Raw genomic sequence first — 14,580 nt, 5'->3', positions numbered from 1 at the left:
AGCAATGGCCCCAGCAGCACAGGTCATCGTCAATATGAAGGACAAAATCTTAGAACCAATAAGAGTGTTTTAAGTTGGCTAGAAGAAAGAATGAGTTCTCAGAATTAGTATCTTTCCCTTGGGGCCGGTGCCGTGGCACAGTAGGTTAATCCTGCGCCTGCATCCGATATGGGCGCCTGTTCTAGTCCTGGCTGCTGCTCTTCCAATCCAGCTCTCTGCTGTGCCTGGCAAAGCAGTAGAAGATGGCCCAAGTGCTTGGGCCCCTGCACCCATGTGGGAGACCCGGAAGAAGCACCTGGCTCCTGGCTTCGGATCGGCGCAGCTCTGGCTGTTGTGGCCATTTGGGGAGTGAACCAATGGAAGGAAGACATTTCTCTCTGTTTCTCTCTCTCACTGTCTGTAACTCTACCTGTCAAATAAATAAAATCTTAAAAAAAATTAGTATCTTTTCTGTAAGTCGTTAACAAGTGCATAAAAAGAAAATGATCCTATTCATGGTTGCAACAACAACAAAATTACCTACAGATAACCAGAAGAATTGTATAGGTCTTTACTTTTTATGATTTTTGAGATAACATTTTATTTTAGATATTTTTTTAAAGATTTATATATTTATTGGAAAGTCAGAGTTACACAGAGAGAGAAGAGGCAGAGAGAGGTCTTCCATCTGCTGGTTCACTCCCAAATTGGCTGCAACAGCCAGAACTGCACAGATCCAAAGCAGAGCCAGGAGCTTCCTCCGGGTCTCCCACGTGGGTCCAGGGGCCCAGGGACTTGGGCCATCTTCCACTGCTTTCCCAGGCCATAGCAGAGAGCAGGATTGGAAGTGGAACAGCTGGGATACGAACCTGTGCCTATATGGGATGCCGGCACTGCAGGCGGTGGCTTTACCTGCTACGCCACAACGCTGGCCTCAAGATAACATATATTTAAAATTTTATTACAGTAAAATATGCTTAATACTTCATCAAATAATAAGTTAACCAGTAAAAAGCAAAAAAGACCCTAGTTTAATGGGAATATTGACAACAGCTATAAAAAATAATTGAATGGAAAAATGGACATTTCACCCATATACAGTAAATTTTGAAGTAATCACAGATCATTAAAACTATAGTAGTATAACATTCTTAACATTGGTTTAACAAAGGCATACAATTTTACAAAACTATATTTGCAATAGTACTGACAGACATAGACATTTGTTTTTTGTTTGGGAGACCATGTGGTATTCGCCTTTTTGGTAATATTCTTAATCTTTTCCTGTATTGCCAATGTTCAGATTTTGATATTTTGTTTATAAGAAGCTACTATTGGGGGAAATTGGATAAAATATTCAAGGGATCTTTCTGTATTATTTCTTACAGTGGCCTGTAAATCAATTATTATCTCAAAGTAAAAGGTTATCTCAAAGTAAAAAGTTTACTCACTCCTTTCTCTTAGTCCATTATAGATTTTCTTTCTCTTCCACTCTTATTATTATATTGATATTATTGATATTCGTATTGTTAAATCTAATGGAAACTTTCTGTTTTTCTCTTAATTTCAGCAAGATTTGACTCTCTTGAGAGGTCGTCTTTCAATGAATGATTCCTGGAGCATATCTCCTTTTTGCTTTTGTCGGTCTAGGAGACTTTGTCATTACTTCAGCTAAAACTTGTTACATTCCTACTCCTGTCTCATCCCCAGTAGTTTTACATCTTCTCTATAGTAAAAGGCAAAGTCTTTTCATTGGCCTAAACCCCACCTTTAACTGCCTGTTTCCTCTTTGACCTCATCTCCTGCCAATTTCCCCCTCCTTCCCTTGGTTTCAGTGACACTGGCTTCCTTGCTGTTCCTAGAATAAACCAGGCATTTTCTTTTGGGGCCCTTTGTACTTGTTCCTTCTGTTTAGAATTTTCATCCTCTAGGCAACATCATGGTTGTTATCTCAGCTCATTGCTAGAAGATCATCTCACTGAGTTTTCCTTGGACCAGCAACTCTTACTCTATTCTCTACCATGCTTTACTTTTCTGTAGATGATAATCACTGTTACTTTTTATGTATTTGTTAGCTGTCTCTCCCAACTAGACTTTAATCTCCATAAATACATGAATTTCATTTTTTGTTTACTGACATGTAGCCAATGCCCACAACAGGGGTTAGCAGACTTTTTCAGGAAGTTAGTAAATGTTTTAGGCTTTGTAGTCCATATGATTTCTGTTACAACCATTCAACTCTTTTTGGAGAATGAAATTAACTATAAGCAGTAAGTAAATGAATGGATATGTTGTATTCCAAAACTATTTATGCACACTGAATTTTGACTTTAATGTAATTTTCACTTCATGAATATTATTCATTTTTTCTTCAACAACATGAAAATGTAAACATTTTTCTTAGCTCACAGGCCAGGCTGTGGGCCTTGGTTTGTTGAATCCTGGATTAGAATCACACCTACATATAGAAGGCACAAACGATTTTTTTTCTCCCAAGAAATAACTGAAAACCCAATTAATTCTTATATTTATGTTTGTGTTTAACTTAGCTTTGTTCTGGCCGGTGCCGCGGCTCAATAGGCTAATCCTCCACCTGCAGCACCGGCACACTGGGTTCTAGTCCCAGTCGGGACGCCGGATTCTTTCCCGGTCGCTCCTCTTCCTTTCCAGCTCTCTGCTGTGGCCTGGGAGTGCAGTGGAGTATGGCCCAAGTCCTTGGGCCCTGCACCTGCATGGGAGACCAGGAGAAGCACCTGGCTCCTGGCTTTGGATCAGCGCGGTGCGCCGGCCACAGCGGCCACTTGGGGGTTGAACCAACGGAAAAAGGAAGACCTTTCTCTCTGTCTCTCTCTCTCACTGTCTACTCTGCCTGTCAAAAAAAAATAATTAGCTTTGTTCTTATACAAGAACATTATTTTCTGTTAAAAAGCAGTTGGCCTGTAGTAAACTTAATTTAAAATGTCCTTGCCCTACATAGACACCTGACACAGCATTCATACATTCCTTTCATAGTGTTTGGAGACTTTGAGAGTTCATTTTATAAATTAAATGCCTGAGGCTCATAAGTAAAATGATTTGCAGAAAGCAGAACCCAGGTTTTATGATTTATGCTCTAATAATTCATATTAGCAATAAAACTAACCAGAACGAGTACTGTATCTGCTTATTTTTAATGTCAGATTTCAGTCAGAAATGTGTTTCACTTTGAAGACTGGCTAGGGTGGTGTGGTATTGTTCCAACTCTGATGAGTCCATTTTTACCCCATATATTTATGATAGATTGCTTTTAGTGTTTTAAAACAAAAATTATTATTTCACTTGTATTACTAAGAATGAAAAATCAGTTCAAAGAGTCAGAGTAATATGTATACCATAATCTGAAGAAAGATGTCAGGATGCAAAAGTATAAAATATAGCTGTTCTTTTGTCCCAAGGGAAACAAATAGCGTGATGGAATTGGCATTACATTCTTAAGACTGGTGGAAGGGATTTGCTCTTGAATGTAATTCACATGACTCAGTGTCTATACCTCCTTACTAGAACCCACAACCTTCCCAAGAGCACATAAATACTTGATATGAGCCACAAATTTGAATTTGTCTGATCTCTGAGTAATTTTTTTTTTAATTTTGAAGCATATGTCGGACATATGATGCTTTTTAGTCTACAAATCAATTAACATTTGATTTTACAGTCTTATCATTGTTCTCTCTGTAGATATACCTGTGTTTCCCACGATCACAGCCACTGTGACTTTTCAAGAGTTTCGATATGATGAATTTGATGGCTCCATCTTTACTATACCTGATGACTACAAGGAAGACCCCAGCCGTTTTCCTGATCTTTGACTGACTGGAAGATGATGCCACCTAACCCAGGAAGGAGAATGTAGGGACCCCAGAAGTGAATCCAAATAGAAGGGACAAGTGCTTTCCATGAAGAAAAGGGAATTACACATTGAATTGACACATCAGTAACATGATAATGAAATGGGCATCTAGTAAGAATTTCAGCAAGTTTTCTGATGTGCCACTTTGTTTTTTTAAAAATATACTTACTATAAGTGTAATAGTTTGACACCTTAATGACCCTAAGACCTTCATATGTAAAGCAGCTATGAGTGCTGTGATTTGTTTTTAAAATTTTTACACTTCTTGTTGAAATATATATGCATATAAATATATCTATATCTATATCTATATCTATATCTAAAACACTCCTGGACCATTAACATAAATTAAATGTCTTAAGAGATATGAAGCCCTTTTAAAGTTGTCATCTTATATTCAAGGTGACATTTATAAATAGTCCTTCAAACTTTGTTTTCATAAAATGTAAACTATGTAACATTATGTATAGTTCAGTAATTTGAATGTTTGTTCAGTATAATGAACTAGAAGGAATGCAATTTTCTGTAGACGAATGAACCAAATGGTAACCATTAAACAATTGCATTTATATGTTGCAATACATTTCAGAAGGAGCGTTCACTCTGCAGGGAATAAGGTACCTCCTTTAGCACCTTAGTGCAATTCATTGTGGTGCTATTTGTTTTTACCTGAATTCTTTCTTCAATGGAAAACGTTTGTTACTAATCTTCCTTTCATAGAACCTCTATTTTTTTCCTAAACTTGAGTTTCAGAGTCCTTGTTTTGTTCATGATAAGGTACGGTTAGCCTGCTTAAACATAGTCCTCTTCCAAATCTCAGCACTTTAAAACAAAATCCAAATTTTTAAACTTGCTTCCTAGTAAGTGCACCTCAGCATAATTATTTTGTTTTTAGTGGAATATGGATGCACTGATGTCAGTTTTAAAAAACAGTCTACATGTTTTAGACAACCCTACACAACATATTTAAAGCTTTCAGAATAAGATAATAACATTTTATATGCTAACAGACTATATTTGTTACAAGTAAAAGTCCAAAAGCATATACAAGAATGGTGATTCCTATTGTTTATTTTTTTTTAAATCACAGGAAAATATTTATGGATTTTAATTGTCTCCAAAATGTCAAAATCATGTATTATTCACTTTTGCAACTTAAAATTTTTCATATTTATTCCAAAATGGTTGGACGGTCCAAGAATGAAAATAAATTAGGGAGAATAATGTGTAACAGTCATAAAGTGTCATGTTGTATTAAAGAGCTAAGCTAAATGTTTTTAAAATGTATCTTGATGAATGTGTCAAGAATGCATCTGTCAAGTTTTTTTTTTTTTTAGAATGATCAGCAGTTTCAACTTTTTCCAGGATTTTAGATAATTTCAAATGAACTTAGAGACCTTTATTGAAGAGATGATTTATTAAAAAAATCCAAAGGATCAACCATAAGAAAATTTTTATAATAAACATCTTTAAAGCTGCATCACCCATACTGATACATACATTGCATTTGTTGACATTTGATTAAATATATTTTGTAAGGAAGAAAAAAATCATAGTTAAAAATTCAAAGACTTCATTATTACCTTATGTGGGCCTGTTGAATTTTGAGGAAAGAATTGGTAAACTCAGACTTGCCTTACTGAATAGAAGTAGATCCCTATTATTTACAAAATGGTTAGATCAAGAGACAGAATTTGAATCATTGTGTCAATCAGTGATTTTAGAACGTTTGAGAATCTGAAAGACAATGATGACAAATGTCTTTAGCTCCCATTATTTTGTTGGAATGTGGTATACTTTCAGGACTATGTTGCAGGTTTTTTTTTTTTTTTTTTTTTTTTGTTTGTTTTAAGTGCAGACAACTTAGGGAGGAAAAGTAGTAAGTTGTAGCTTGGGATTTATCAATTTCCTAAAAGCTGTGACTGTTTTACTGGAGTACAGTGGTGATAGGAAGACTACTGAAAACTTTGCACTTAAGTTTTGTTTTTAAGACATGTCTTTTTCTTTAAAGAGTAGTAAAAACAGATTATCCATTTCAAAATGTCTTTAATCACAAAGAACAAACAAGTATCAGTATCTCTTAAGAGTAATGATGGAGGGGTCGGTGCTGTGGTGTAGTGGGTAAAGCCGCCGCCTGCAGTGCCAGCATCCCATATGGGCACCAGTCCAAGTCCCAGCTGCTCCACTTCTGATCCAGCTCTCTGCTGTGGCCTGGGAAAGCAGTGGAAGATGGTCCAAGTCCTTGGGCCCCTGCACCCATGTGGGAGACCCAGAGGAAGCTCCTGGCTCCTGGCTTCAGATTGGCCCAGCTCCAGCCGTTGTGGCCAATTGGGGAGTGAACCAGTGGAAAGAAGACCTCTCTCTCTCTGCCTCTCCTTTTCGCTCTGTGTATCTCTTTCAAATAAATAAATAAATCTTTTTTTAAAATGGCGGAAAAAGTCAATTAATGTAAATAAACTTTTCACAATATTAGATTTTTCAAAATTACCTTTTAATCCAATTAATGAAGCTACACAGTTATCAAGTGAATAGATCACAATATATTTCATAATCACATGAAAAATCAAGATTTGTAATATACATACATAACATTTATAGGCCTTGCATTTGTGATTTTAGAATGTGTTCAAATTGGGGGAGGGTGATGACAGTCATTTTTCTTAAAAAAAAAAGGTTTTAATTATATTGACTTGAAAGGCAGAATGAGAGAGGTCACACTCTTTCCATCCACTGGTTCATACCTCAAATGCCTGCAACAGCCAAGACTGAGCCAGGCTGAAGCCGGAAGATGAATTCTATCTCCTATATGGGTGGCAGGAACCTTAGTACTTGCTATCATTCTGCCTCCCAGGGTGTGTTATTAGCTGGAAGCTGGATTGGTTGGGAAGGTGGGACTTGATCCTAGGCACTCCAGTATGGGATGCAGCATTTCCACTGTGTAACCACTGCACCAAATGCCTGCCCCAAGTTAGCCAGCCATCTTAAATGGCCATTTAGAAATTTTCACTATTCCTGCCACTATTGTATTTCAAGGAAGTATTACTCTTGTCTAAGAAATTTTCTCCATAGACATTCAAATGCAGAGTTGTCAAGTTTTATAAAAAGGCAAGATAAAACAGATGCACTGATTATTCTGAGTGTAAGTACATAAGATGGATTGAAAACTGATACAGTACATTGCTGATAAAAGCTGAAAATCATTTTTCTCCTAGTCAGAACTGGTATTAAGCCCCACTTGTGCTAATAAAAATGGGTTTATAGTGTTATTCACATAGAGTTTATTCACATCTTGTGGTAGAGTGGTGAATAATGACTGTTTCATGAGTCCTTTCCCCACGTTTCACCAAGTATACAGCCAACAAAGATCCTATTTCAAGGCTATGAAAGGAAGGATTGCAATAATATTTTCAGCAAATACCACATTTAGGGGCACTCACTTTTGCAGTATGTTACTTTTATTTGCAAATAAAGTGCCATAGGAAAAGATGGAGTAGAAAACTTAGGTGAATTTTAAGTCCTGCATTTGGTATGCTAGATTTCAAAACTGAGTGAAAAATTAATCAGCTTAGTATGGGATACAATATATTGTTAACTGCTGTTAACTCCAGCAAAAGGCTTCTTAATCACATTTTCTAAGATTAATGAAACATGTGTGCCAAAGTTGCTATATTTTGAAATTCTGGAAGCTTTCCAACAACTGGCAGTGAAACTTACCCTACAGATAAAGGAATGGGAGATAAATCACCTGTAAGGACTACAAAACAATATTTTGGTGAAAGCCCTTGGTTTGTGCAATATAAATTAAAACCCATTTTTGTATGTAAGAAGTTTGGGACAATAATATCTTTGCCATCTAAAAATCTCATACCATGTCAAGTATTATTCATTTTTTAAGTTGATGCCACTGTATTTTCAGTGACTGCTTTGTGATGAACTTTGTAACTGTTATAGCTTATTTTAGAACAGTAGTACTTTTAGTAGTAGTTTTTAGCTATAATGGCACGTGTGGTATAAAGAATTAAAATTTCACTTTGCCATAAACACTTAAAAATTTTGAAGCAAAATTTCCTAAGTTACTAATCATTCCTCGTTGTGATCATGTTTGGCAAGTGAAAAGGACTTTAATTAGTTTAATTAGTTATACCATATGACATCACAAAACAAAAATATAAAACCACCACCTATTTAGCTGTACTTCCCATAAATAGAGTTTTTCGTCACTAAAGAGGGCTGACAGTACTGGCGGGGATGTTTCTGGAACACAGAATAATTTTGTAGTGCATACACCATGAGGTACATCTGCTGCTCCTTTGCCATTATGCAATGTCTGGGCCACCTCCTTGGATTCTTCTTCAGCTTCTCAGACTCCTGGGCCAGATGTGTGTTTAGGTCCATGATGAAGAGTCCTTGCTTTTGCAGAATGCTCATGCCACCAAGGCCAGAAGCAACAATAGCTGACTAGACTGAGTCCACCTTGTGGCTTCTCATGTGCACTTATGGTTGGTTCTAATGTATTCATACTGCCCCAACCACAATCATCCATCTTTCTGTCCCAATTGCTTGTGAGACATCAAACTCCAGCATTTGGCAGAAAGACAAAAGCCTTAAAAAGACTACCTAATCAGCTTGGATCCTGACCAATATATTAATTTTGCATAAAGACATTCTTAATCGGATGCATGTCTCCCAAAACTTGACATTTTAACCTTGTCAACTTAGTGAATGAAAAAGTCACTTTTTTTTTTTTGTTTTTTTTTAACAGGCAGAGTGGACAGTGAGAGAGAGAGAAAGGTCTTCCTTTTACCGTTGGTTCACCCTCCAATGGCCTCCGCGGCCAGCGCGCTGCGGCCGGCACACCGCGCTGATCCGAAGCTGGGAGCCAGGTGCTTCTCCTGGTCTCCTATGTGGGTGCAGGGGCCCAAGCACTTAGGCCATCCTCCACTGCACTCCCAGGCCATAGCAGAGCGCTGCCCTGGAAGAGGGGCAACCGGGACAGAATCCGGCACCCCGACGGGGACTAGAGCCCGGGGTGCCGGCGCCGCAAGGCGGAGGATTAGCCTGTTGAGCCACGGCGCTGGCCAAAAGTCACTCAATATTTAGTATGTTGTTAGCTATATTCAGTGTATGAAACTAACATTCAGAAAGCTAAACCAATTCATATGTAGTATAGGAAAAAGATTCTTTAAAAATACATCTTGGGATAACTGGTAATTTTTGTTTAAGATTTATTTGAAAGGGAAAGTTACAGAGAAAGGGAAGGAGGGAAGGAGGGAGAGGGAGAGAGAGAGAGGGAGAGAGAACCATTGCTGGTTCACTCCCCAAATGGCCGCAAGGCCAGGACTGGGCCAGACCAAAACCAGGAGCCAGGAGCTGCATGCACCGTCTCCCATGTGGGTGCAGGGGCCCAAGGACTTGGGCTGTCTTCGGCTACTTTCCGAGGTGCATTAACAGAGTTGGATCGGAAGTGGATTCTTGATATGGGAACCTGGTGCTACAGGAGGTGTCTTTACCTGCTATACCACTGCGCCCTCGAATGGTAATCTTAAATATCATTTGAAACATTCCATTTATGACCTTTGTCTTTCAATCTCTTAAGCTCTAAAACATTTTAGCTACTTTTTTCTTTTAATGGAAAAGCTTTTAAATTTTTTTTAACTAATGTTCATTTTCTTTGAAATGCAGAGAATAATTGACCCTCCATCTGCTTGTTCACTCCCCAAATGTCCACAACAGCACTAAGCCAGGCCAAAGCCAGGAGCAGATACTTGATCTGGGTCTCTCACATGGTATCAGGGAACCAAGTACTTGAGCTATCTGCTGCTGCTTTCCCAGGGTGCATATTAGCAGGAAGCTGGACTGGAAACGGAGCCAGACTTGAATCAAACAGTCAGGCACTCTGATACAAGGATGCAGGGGTCCCAAGCTGTGGGTAGCTCAACCACTATACCAAACACCCTTCTTGACTAGCTTTCTTTAAAAAACAAAAAACAAAAAAACAAACAAACAAAAAAAAACCAGGTAAAGCCACCACCTGCAGTGCCAGCATCCCATATGGGCAACAGTTCAAGACCTGGCTGCTCCACTTCTGATCCAGCTCTCTGCTATGGTCTGGGATAGCAGTAGAAGGTGGCCCAAGTCTTTGGGCCCTGCACCTGCATGAGAGACCTGGAAGAAGCTCCTGGCTCCTGGCTTCGGATAGGCACAGCTCCGGCCATTGAGGCCAATTGGGGAGTGAACCAGCAGATGGAAGACCGACCTCTCTCTCTCTGCCTCTCCTCTGTTAACTCTTTGAAATAAATAATTATTATTTTTTTTTATAAGGCAGAGTGGACAGTGAGAGAGAAATAAAGGTCTTCCTTTCTCCGCTGGTTCACCCCACAATGGCTGCTGTGGCCGGCGCACTGCACTGATCCGAAGCCAGGAGCCAGGTGCTTCTCCTGGTCTCCCATGCGGGTGCAGGGCCCAAGGAGTTGGGCCATCCTCCTCTGCACTCCCGGGCCATAGCAGAGAGCTGGCCTGGAAGAGGAGCAACTGGGACAGAATCTGGCACCTGGGTCTAGAACCCGGTGTGCTGGCACCACAGGCGGAGGATTAGCCTATTGAGCCAAGGCGCTGGCAAAATAAATAAATCTTAAAAAAAAAAAAAAAAGTCTAACTGAATTTGATATACTTTGACATAAAATGGGAACAAAAATAAAGCCAAGTAGAATAGATCCAAATATCTGTAAATCCCAAAGTCTTATTTAGAGAAGTTTAATTACCATTTTTGCTAATAGTCTTAGTAATAAGAGACTATGGATACTTTTAGTACCAGTACAAAGTACTGGTAGCAATTAACATCTGTTTTGTCCCATTGTCCTATATATAGGCTGTTTGTAAAAACTTTAATTTTGTAAGCATATCACTTTTACAGTAACTCTGAAATAGTTCAGAATTGAAAACTTCCAACTTAATGGGTTAACTAGAACACAGGAACACATGTATTGGATTAGAAAAAAATTTTATACAGCAAAGATATGAAATTCATTTGCTTGTTTTGAAATGCACTTAATTTAAATTATGCTATCAGTCTTCAACAGCATGAACTCTAAAACCTTCACTTGGTACCCAACTGGAAGATAGTTTTGCCAGAGATGAAGATGGCTTAAACACACAACAGAACCTGTTTTAAGATGTTGCTCCGGTCGGCGCTGCAGCTCACTAGGCTAATCCTCCACCTGCGGCGCTGGCACACCAGGTTCTAGTCTCGGTTGGAGTGCCAGATTCTGTCCCGGTTGCTGCTCTTCCTTTCCAGTTCTGGCCTGGGAGTGCAGTGGAGGATGGCCCAAGTCCTTGGGCCCTGCACCTGCATGGGAGACCAGAGGCACATGGCTCCTGGCTTCGGATCAGCGCGGTGCGCTGGCCGCAGTGGCCATTGGGAGGTGAACCAACGGAAAAGGAAGTCCTTTCTGTCTCAGTCCACTCTGTCCAAAAAAAAAAAAAAAAAAAAAAAAAGATGCTGCTCCAAGGTTAGCTTTTGTTACCATAGAGGCCTGTTTTTTTTCTTAGTCCTAAATACTTACTTTTTTAAGATTCCATATAGAGAATATAGGGAAATTAACCAAAACCCATTTTCACAAAATCGTAAATGGCAATGTAGTGGTCTTTTTAGTAGGTATACAATTCATCTTAATGCTCTTACCATTACCCCTACAAAAATTAAAAATCACACAAATAGCAACCATTCACTGACCTAAGCACATATTTACATGTTTTTGAGAGGTAGAGGGTATAGTTAGAGGTAGAAGTTTCTATTGCTGGTACATTCCCCAAATACCTGTGCTAGGCTAAAGCCCACAATGAGTATTAATCCATGTCTCTCATGTGGGTGGCAGAGACCCAACCACTTTGAGTCAACACTATTGCCTCCCAGGATCCACATTGTATGTGGCTAGTATCCAAACAGGGGAACTAACACTTGAATCCAGGCAGTAGTGTGGGCTGTGGATATCTCAATCGCTAGGTCTAAGGCCTGCTCCTACACTTATCTAACCAACAATTTTGCAAGGCAGTGATCACTTCGTTATGCATGGGGAAAAACAAACAAAAAGAACCCCACAGGGTTCCCTACCTTTAAGTAAAATCCAAACTCATGACTGGACTGTTAAAGCTTTTAATTTCATGATGCATCCTCTACCTCTCATTCACTCCTTAATGATTTAAGTAAATAAATAAGGACAAACGTTTTTCTAACAAAACCACTTTTATTTTAAATAATTTTTACTGCTAAATACAGAACAAAACAGTGTGGAGGCAGTGTTCACTTGATTTCATCTAGTTATCTCTTAAGAGAAAGGCTTGTGGCCTAGTGCAACACTACCTTTGTATAGAAAATGTTTGCAGAAATACTACGGATTCCTGTCACCACACTATCTTAAGTCAGTGGCACTGTTTTAAAACCAAAAATGTTTCTTATCCTCGAGAAAAGTTAGCATATTTGTATTCAAAGATTAAGTGAGGAAACAGATTCTGAATATTAGAATTACCGTGTGAGACTGTCAATGCTGTTTTTTTCTCCTCAAAAAATGGCTAACCATTTATTAAAGGTTCAACTTTCATCTAGTAAAAAAAAAGGTCTTTAAGTTCAAATGTCATCTGTGTTTCACTTTTGTTTTTAAAAATGTAATGATTATTAGGGTCATTCCTAGAACTTCTTATACTCACTATAGACAAAATTCCTTTTGATAAAATCTTTTAAAAGTTACTACAAACTGTAAAAACAATGCTGCTTTTCTATATGGCATTTCAATTTTAAAAGTTTTCTTTAAAAAAACCAATTTTTACACAAAACTTGGATAAAAGCTACGAAGCTACAATTCCAAGTCTCATTTTCCCTTATTCCCAGTCACCCAAACACTACTCATTAATAAATGAATAAATATGCTATTTAGTACTATACAGTAGATACATATCATTGACAGCTTCTATACTATTCCAGAAAAGGCAAATATTTATATTTCACTGAAAATATAAATTTACTACATAAGGGTGGGATTACTATATATCCTAAACTTCATTGCATTATCCAACCCAAGTCCCACACCCCAAATGAGAAATTAAGATTACACTAAGCTAAGGACATTTCAGATAAAAATTATTTTTTACAATTCTAATGGCAACTATCAACTATGTGATGGATTTCATCTTCTTACTGTATTTAAACAGAAAAAACTTAATTTGTAAAATGAATGAGGTAACTGTCATACATTCAATTGCATAAATAAATACAAATAGTTTTACAGAAACATGAACATAAGTTTAAGGGTTTTATTATCAAAGTCTTGTAAAACAATTTCAGAAACTGTACATCAACATGGCACAGACTGTAGCCTACTTTTGTATTTGCTGCACAAAAGTGAAGCTTGAAACTCCTGTAACTAGGAACAGTTGCCTAACTACTTTGCATATAACATGGAATCACTGTGTGCATATGATTACTACTGCAGTAATAGTTAACACAAATTTATTGGTTTTATACATCTTGAGATCAAATAAAAAGTACATTATCAAGTAGATTTGTCTTAGTTTAAAAGCATATGAAGGTCAGTTTAAAATGCACTACCCTCTTTTTCATCAGTGAGTTTAAAACTTTGAAAATCAGAACAAGAGAGAACTTTATTTTACAGATGAACTCCGAATAGGTGGAGAGCTTTCACTGATGCAGATGTGGAATAAATTATTTCAGGAAAAAAAAAAATCCCCAAACACCTTATGAAAAAGTATACAACTCTACTTCAAAATAAGCTATTTACTCACTGCCAAAGACAGTTTTATTTGAAATCTTATTTCTGTAATTAAAGCCTAATTAGCCATCAAAAAAGGTTAGTGCATATACAGACAACCTTTCAAAGTTAAACGAAAGCCACAAAAGTTCAGCCATAAGGCTCAAAGGATTATCTATCTCAAATGCTCATTTCCAGATGTAATCTAACAATGTTAATTTGTCATGTCAACAAACAAGACCATAAGTAGATCCATCATGTTGGAGGATTTTAATGACATTTAGGATATTCTTGCCACAGTAACATGCAATCAGTGCATTCCCTACATGGCTCTATTATGGCAATGAATCAAATTCTAGAAATACTCTAAGTGAACTTACTTAAGAAAGGAGATCATACAACATAAACAATCCATGCCTGCTGTAGATGCATGCAGCTTTTCATTTTTATTAAGAAGCAGCACCAGAATAGTAAAACTGCTTACTCAGATTTCACCATGACAAGAATTGTTTACCCATGTACCATTTTCTAAAAGCTTTTTGATGTAAGTAACTAATATCAATGTCAGAAGCTTTATAACCATTTATAACTCAGCTGTATACATCTAGGTTTGAGATGAACAAATACAGCATTAAGAAATCACACAGAGGAATGACACTGATGCATGTACACAGTTGGAGTCCCAAAGAGGCAACGTTCAGTCACTCATATCCATGTCTTCTTCATGATGGTCATCCCCATTCACTTTGGATTCTCTTAGCGAATCACCAGTTCCCTTTTCCACAGAACATTCCTTAGTTTTAGGTGAACCAGGTTCAGCTGGTTTCTTCTCCTCTTTTTTCTCTTTCTCGCTGTCATATCCCTGTTCCTCTTCATCATAATCCCGTGTAACCTGCTTTGCCAAGGAGAATAATAAAAGTAAACTTCTTCAAAGAAGAAACACTTCTTATA

The 14,580-nt window shown here is 37.8% G+C and overlaps 2 protein-coding genes across 8 annotated transcripts in view; one reads left to right on the top strand and one right to left on the bottom strand.

Moving 5' to 3' along the window:
• ANKRD13C (ankyrin repeat domain 13C) overlaps window positions 1-7,762 on the top strand; it is a 144,171-nt gene extending 136,409 nt beyond the window's left edge. The window contains exon 12 of one of the 3 annotated variants that reach the window (XM_062191537.1): window positions 3,697-7,762. In XM_062191537.1, the coding sequence (XP_062047521.1) occupies window positions 3,697-3,754 (58 nt within the window). In that variant the 3' untranslated portion in view covers window positions 3,755-7,762. The remainder of the gene's footprint in view (window positions 1-3,696) is intronic. The other 2 variants (XM_062191535.1, XM_062191534.1) reach the window with 2 other exon arrangements.
• Window positions 7,763-13,160: 5,398 nt separating this feature from the next.
• Window positions 13,161-14,580, bottom strand: part of SRSF11 (serine and arginine rich splicing factor 11) — a 50,207-nt gene continuing 48,787 nt past the window's right edge. For 4 of the 5 annotated variants that reach the window (XM_062191531.1, XM_062191530.1, XM_062191532.1 and 1 more), the window contains one exon: window positions 13,161-14,524. In XM_062191531.1, coding sequence (XP_062047515.1) covers window positions 14,327-14,524 — 198 coding nt within the window. In that variant the 3' untranslated portion in view covers window positions 13,161-14,326. The remainder of the gene's footprint in view (window positions 14,525-14,580) is intronic. The other variant, XM_062191533.1, reaches the window with a different exon arrangement.

Source organism: Lepus europaeus, chromosome 5, assembly GCF_033115175.1.
Source record: "Lepus europaeus isolate LE1 chromosome 5, mLepTim1.pri, whole genome shotgun sequence".
Classification (NCBI taxonomy): Eukaryota; Metazoa; Chordata; class Mammalia; order Lagomorpha; family Leporidae; genus Lepus; species Lepus europaeus.
Note: the sequence above shows the minus strand (reverse complement) of the source record. Positions and strands in the feature narration are given on the sequence as shown.